The following is a 7,651-nucleotide window of genomic DNA, read 5'->3' as shown; positions in this document are numbered from 1 at the left end:
AATACCTCGCGATGTAATCAACTACTGAGAATTGTTTATAATGTATATGAACGGGTCCTTTTAATAATAATCACGTATAGATCTTGAAAGTCATTTTGGAACAAGTTGACTTTTGCATATTAGTCTCGAGCATTAGGATTGTGATACACTACGACTTGACCTAAATTGTTAGACAGACTTTGACCAGCATATAAATATATATACTTAATATAGGTTCGTGAATCCGAGGCCAACCTTGCACTTGTTCAATGCCGTTATATGTATTACGAAATACAGTATTGTGAGTTTCATTTGCTCCCTTTTTAAATGCTTTTGCAATATATATTTTTGGGACTGAGAATACATGCACTTTTATAAATGTTTGTCGAAATAGACACAAGTAATCGAAACTAAATTATATGGTTGGATTATCAAAATCGAATATTGCCCTTCAAGTCTGGTAACCTAAAAATTAGGGAAATGGCCCATAATTGACGCGAATCCTAAAGATAGATCTATTGGGCCTAACAACCCCCATTCATGTCTATGGATGGCTTTAGTACTTCGAGATTATTATTATACAGACATCGAGGTCTGTGGGGATATTCTATGCATTATGGTTAATGTCAGTTACCAGGTGTTCAATCCATATGAATAATTTTTATGCAGATGGCTATATGCATGCATAATATTTATGAGAAATTGAAACATAAAATCTTGCGGTCTATTAAAATTATGGAATTGATTGATAACGATAAACTAATGAACTCGCCAACCTTTTGGTTGACACTTGAAAGCATGTTTATTCTCAGGATTGAAAGAAATCTTCCGCTGTGCATTTGCTCATGTTAGAGATATTACTTGGAGTCATTCATGACATATTTCAAAAGACGTTGCATTCAAGTCGTTGAGTTCATTAAAGATTATGATTAAGCAAATGACAGATTAGGTCATTTATAGTTGAATATTATGAAATGGTATGCATGCCTATCAACTTTCGATGAAATGAAAGTTTGTCTTTTAAAATGAATGATATGTTTGTAAAATGTATCATATAGAGGTCAAATACCTCGCGATGTAATCAACTATTGTAATTCGTTTATAATCGATATGAACGGGTTGTTAGATATAGTGTATGAGTGTAGTACAGACATTTATCTGTATTTCACAAATTTTTCATATGAATAAAACAAAATACACGCATGTGTGGCTTTCGCACCGATCACCGATGAATGCTTGGTATGTAAAATTATATATCGTCAATCGCAAAAAATAAAGCAGAATAGGTTTAAAGTAAAAGAACGAAAGGGATATGGAGATTGTACAACCCTAAATCTCTCAATCCAGACGAATAATTTGTTATTATTCAAAACAAACACAGGAATCGAAAAAATCAAACAAAATGAAAGATACCTTAAGTGAAGTAGCGAGGTCGAGTCGAATAAACACTAGGTTTTTACAGTCATGGAAAATGGAAATGGAAGTTAAAAGCCTAAGAAAGGCATTACTTATTTCAGTTATTAAATGATTATACGGGTTTCGTCCCTATAGTTTATATTAAGTTGCAGTTTTGCTAATTTATCTTTCAGTTTTCTTTTTATTATTACCCCTAAGTCCTTTTTGTCTAAAGGCTGTGATTTTATTTAACAAAGGCAAAGTGCATAGAGTGGTACACCAAGAGCACGCAAAAAATGTGCTACAGTATAATACATGAATCACCAGAAAGAAAATTAAAATTAGTAAGGTACTACTAGATAGCCAAGTACTACTGCACCACCGATTCCTTTGGATTCACCTTCCATTCTTCGAGCCCGTTTGTGATTTTATGTCCACGATTTGATAGCCAACACTAAGTTGTAATACGAACACCTGCCATCAGTCAATATCTTAGGATGTTCGTTATTTGGTTTCAAACTGTTAATCGGAAAACTGAACCGAATAAAAATCAAAAAACCCAAACCGAATTTGAATTCGGTTTCGGTTCGTTTCGATTCAATTTTAATTTCAAATTTGAATTTATTTTTCATTTAGGTTTTCGATTTACTTTTATAAATTCAATTTAACAAATTAAGCCACTTTCAACTAATAATATGTTAAATTATAAACAAAGAGTTATTAGGTTTGACCCATATTCGTCTATCATGTCCATATTCCACCTCTAGTATTCATTTATTCATTGACATAAACTAAGGTAATTAACAATGTGGTTTGGCTCATCTTCTACACCAGAAATTAAAAGAACTTGTTCCAATACTAGATCAATGACGGGATGAATCAATAGAGCGTATGTGGCTAAATATTTTTCAGATTTATAGTATATTTTTATGCATTGGTGTTAAAGTGTAGGTATTATTGGGTGTGAAGGAGCTTAGAATCAAATAAGGAATCGAAGAATTGATGTTGTTGAAGAACTCACGATCACGAGAAAAGTAAAGGCAAGAATTCGCAATCGCGAATCAAGCGAAATGATGGATTTAGTGTTTATTTAATGATAAATGTGAATAAGTTCGGTGGGTTAGACGCGTACATATAGATTGTATCTATCAGTGTATGTATCATGCACATCCATTACATAATCATGTCCTTGGATCATAGATTCACATAATGCACACGTGGTTCCATCAATTAGATGCATTTTCTGTTGATGCATATTTGTATGGCCGTCGCTGGACGAATAACGTTTATTATGATATTGTACACCTAGGATTGTATTGAACAAGTAACTCAAGTCACATGAGCATATGTGACAAAACGTCCTATATAAAGAGTTACTTGGTTCATTTGTCATTTGAGCACCTCCATAGTATGTGTGAGCATAATGTGAGAGTGAGGTGAGCTCCACCTCTTCACCTTCATGGTGGAGAGGATCCATGGTGGATTGATGCTCCAACCACCATGGAAATGACAAAGTGATTAGCTTAGATTAGTGTAATCTCTTATTGTAATCGTTTACCATGTTTATTACATTTAATCTTGGCTTGAATCAGCTTCTTATTGTTCATATTCATCGTGTTCATCATATCTATAGGTATATATTAAATTATAATGAATAATTAATTCAATTTAATTAGAAAATGACAACTAAGCAAATATCTTTTTGTTTTATATATATATATATATATATATATATATATATATACACACACACATACACATATATATATATAATTATACAATTAAAGTAGACATTTCCACATATAAATATAAATATAAATCGTATCATTACCTTTTTGTTTTATATATATATATATATATATATATATATATATATATATATATATATATATATATATATATATATATATATATATATATACACACACACACACACACACACACATATATATATATATATATATATATATATATATATATATATATATATATATATATATATATATATATAATTATACAATTAAAGTAGACATTTCCACATATAAATATAAATATAAATCGTATCATTACCTTTTACATGTTAGAATCAAAGCTTCGTGAAGTTATTTAACAATTTAAACGAATTATTAACTCTAATCCATTATTTGAGTTACTCTGTATTTGATTTTATTTGAGTATATCCTCCTTTAGAAACTAAATATTCAAATAAATTGATTCGTGAGTATATATATTTTCTTCATTTTTAATAAAGTTAAATTCATTATTTAATATAAACTTACCAAAAATAATCCACCAAATTTTTTTAACGGATTTTTCTTTCTGTTCTCCAGGAGTTATGTTCCACCGCCATCACCGTTCAACTCAAAATAATTTTACAAACAAAACGCAATAAATTGTATTCGAAACGAAGCTTCGATTCATTATCAACGGAGCATTTCTTTTTATCAATAAATATGGAAGTGATTTGAATTTACAGTTTAAGTTCTTAAAATATTTATGAACAAACAAATATAACTATTATAATATTAATTATACATGACGACTCCCCCCAATATTATTATTTTGCTGAAATGACTAACAACTTTTCTAAAATGAAACTCGCAGGTTACATTTTTATTCAAAAAATAATTGTATATAATAATTCTAAAATAATATAACTTATACTTTACCAATGTTACGTTTCATGACAAATTTTCAATGTACTCTAAATATTACGTAGTATATAATCTATATATTAATTAAAAAGATATTAATGGCGAGAAAAAAATTGTAGATATTAAGTTACTAACACCACCTCAAATCACTTTTAAAATATGTTAATACCACGGGCTCTTAAACTTAAAAAAAAAACTTTTAAAATTTGTCAACACCACGGGCTCTTAAACTCAGAAGTAATTTTTAAAATTTGTCAACACCGCGGGCTCTTAAACTCAAAAGAATCTTTAAAGTTTGTTAACACCACGGGCTCTTAAAGTACTCTTATACTTTTCCTATTGTTTTAGTATCACTATTTACATACCAATATAAACTACAAATTACATTTTTTGCACGGTTTTTTACACACCCGTGCACGGGCTCAAAAACCTAGTATATATCTATATAAGATGTCTTTGGCAAAGAACGAAGAGCCCTGTGGTCAGAATGACAAATTTTAAATAAAGTATCCGATAAAGATCTTGAGAAATAATAACAATAAGACAGCAACCAATTCCAAATCTTAGTTACGACATCTAAATATGCATCACGTACGTTCCCACTTAAACAACCGAGTACTCAAGAGTCCCACATCTGTGTGCATCTGATCATTTTGAAGTTTTTAAACATTGAATGACGTTCGGATTGGCCAAGTCATGCAACACCAACTGGTGAATTCAGTGTTGGCGGACATTTTTATCGGTCAGCTATATGTTGATACCTCTCTCAAAATGGTGGGGTATGTTGAGGCTAGAGACTAGGGGCAAAGCATGCGACAAGCACTAAGATATAATATCACAACATCCAACATGTCAAAACATCTAATGTCAATTGAATTCAAAACTCATGCTCCGTCTCTAATATCACATCACAATATCCAATAAACAAAATCCAGTATTCCCAAATTCTGCCATCACTAATTGCCACCAAGATATAAGTGATACTTTAACAGATCATCATCTTCATAGATATCAAAATATTCATCATCCGTAGAACTTTCAGGATCTTCATTATCCGTAGAACTTTCAGGATCTTCATCATCTTCCGTAGAACTTTCGGGAGCAGCTAAACGCTCAACATTGATTTTTACCATACCTGATGCTCGTTGGGTGTCTGATAGAACTCTTAACATCTCTGTCTCTTCATCCTTGTCGATTTCATAGCCAATGAGTATATTCACCTCCTTTAGCATAGGTGACCTGGCCATTATCAGCTTCAAAACCTCCAAATTGGGCATCTTGTTAGCAACAAACGACAACTCCAATTCCTTCAAATGCTTCAGCCAAATATCCGAATATTCTTTCACCGTAAGAGGGTCTATCCCGGATATTCCTGGAAAGAAACAAGAACTCTACATAAAGCGTATGTTAGCATAGTTTGACATGAGAACCAAAGTAAACTGGTTACAATAATATAGATGTTAGCTACCTCTAGTTTAAGCTTTTCCAAGTTTGGCGAGTTCTTGATCAAGAAAACAACGAAAGGCAACCCTTCTGAAGAGGTTAAATATTCATCAACTAAATGTGCGTATTTGAGGTGGACTAACGGGGTCGGAAGCTCTGGCAAACAAGACTTGAACCATATAGAGCAATATAAATGTTACAAGTCTGAGTTTCTCTTTTCCAAATTAAATAATAAAATGTATATAATATAACTGTTACCTCATCGTCATCGAACCGTAGGGCCACACTGAAAAGATACAGATATTCAATTGCAGGTATATAAGCAAGTAGCTTCCACATCGAATCACAAGTAAACCACCAACTATGTTTCTGCATCAACATACTATTCAGTAAATAAGTGAGAGACTACGAGGATTGATATTTTAGTGGTAACTTACCATACTGAAACTCTTTAGTAATGGAGATTTGGATACAAAATCTATAACCTCTTCTTCAGGAGTCTGTATAGAGTTGAGGAAAAAGCTTGTAAGCCTACCAAATCCAACTGTTGGTCGATGGTAAAGATCACAATTTTCGAGATGCGAAAATGGAGATCAGTCAACTGATGTAACGAGAAGAAGGACCTGGGTAAATCATATGTGCTGTCACCATCAAACGCAAGTGTCAACTTCTTAACAGTATTCTTCCTCGACAAATAAGTAATAATTTGGCCGATTTCAATACAATTGTCATCGGCATTCATGGAAAGGGAGAACTCGAGTATCGAACCCTCATGTAATAACAGAACCTGGTATATAGCATAAAAAAGTTTACATTTCCCGGTCAGTTACTTTCTTTCATTAGATGATTTAAATACACTTTTTTCTTCTGAATTATCAAACATATCGTCCTCGTTAAACACAAGTTTAGGAATTTTGTTCCAACTATTTCTCCATTTCTTTGCAAGGATGCTCGTCCTGACTGCATCTCTTATCGGTACAAGACAAAGAATGGTTTCTATTATGTTTTGAGGGAGGCCGCTGATTATATCTGAAGAGAAAGAACTAGGTTCCATCTCAGCAAGATGATCTTGGAGACCAATACCAAAAAATCCTGAAAAATTATTTTATAATCCATTATGTTTGATATACACAATATAAGCAAAATACAACACTCTAGGAACAAGCGATTCACATATATAAGTCAGCCCTACGCAAAATTGGGAACGATATCATAGTACCAACAAACAAACCTTACTGGTACCAATCCAATTCATATAAGAAAGTCAGTTCTACTACAGTGTGGTTCACTACGTTATACAATTTTGGATAAACCAGGCATTTAGTTTAGACGAAGTTGCTAAAATCACCCATTTGAGTTTGAGTTCATTTCAGTTTTTGGTTTGGGATTAAACTTGTACAAAACAGATATACCAACAATTCAGCCTGGTTTCCGGACGGAATTCGGTTAGTTTATTTCAACTTTTCTTCAAAGTACAGACTGGTTCCGTACAGTGTATGAGTGTAGTACACACATTTATCTGTATTTCACAAATTTTTCATACGAATAAAACAAAATACACGCAAGTGTGGCTTTCGCACCGATGAATGCTTGGTATGTAAAATTATACATTGTCAATCACAAAAAATAAAGCAGAATAGGTTTAAAGTAAAAGAACAAAAGGGATATGGAGATTGTACAACACTAAATCTCCCAATACAGACGAATAATTTGTTATTAATCAAAATAAACATAGAAATCGAAAAATCAAACAAAATGGAAGATACCTGACGAGAGGTAGTGAGGTGGAGTCGAATAAACCCTAGGTCTTTACAGTCATGGAAAATGAAAATGGAAGTTAAAAGCGTAAGACCATCAGACTGTAACAACCCAAACCGTAACCGACCAAACACGACGAAATTTCAAACAAACAAAAAAAAAAATTTCCTGGTGCAGGCCATCTGCGCGGCGCGCCAGGTGGCCGCGCGGCGCGCCAAACCACCTGGACAGCCCGCTGTCCCCGGAAGTCAATTTAATGAAAATGTTTGACTAGTTCCCGACACATTTAGCTAAAACGCTTTTAACCATGACTTCATATATGAAAAACTAGCACGTTTAATTAATAAAATCAAATTTACGAAGCGGGTCCCACATCGACCCAAATTACCCCTTGAGTACCAAAATGCAATATTTGACCATAA

General features: G+C 32.8%; 1 protein-coding gene across 1 annotated transcript; it reads right to left on the bottom strand.

Annotated features, from left to right (window-relative positions):
* Positions 1–4,984: 4,984 nt before the first annotated feature.
* On the bottom strand, positions 4,985–6,791 carry LOC139864536 (F-box/FBD/LRR-repeat protein At1g13570-like). The gene is made up of 7 exons (XM_071853119.1): positions 6,785–6,791; positions 6,328–6,563; positions 6,095–6,258; positions 5,909–6,002; positions 5,730–5,840; positions 5,497–5,640; positions 4,985–5,419 (listed from the first exon to the last, which is right to left on the bottom strand). The coding sequence occupies exons 1-7, from the start codon at positions 6,789–6,791 to the stop codon at positions 4,985–4,987; spliced, it is 1,191 nt and encodes a 396-aa protein (XP_071709220.1).
* Positions 6,792–7,651: the final 860 nt, after the last annotated feature.

This window comes from Rutidosis leptorrhynchoides, chromosome 8 (assembly GCF_046630445.1).
Source record: "Rutidosis leptorrhynchoides isolate AG116_Rl617_1_P2 chromosome 8, CSIRO_AGI_Rlap_v1, whole genome shotgun sequence".
Taxonomy (NCBI): Eukaryota; Viridiplantae; Streptophyta; class Magnoliopsida; order Asterales; family Asteraceae; genus Rutidosis; species Rutidosis leptorrhynchoides.
This window is presented reverse-complemented; position numbering and strand designations above follow the sequence as displayed.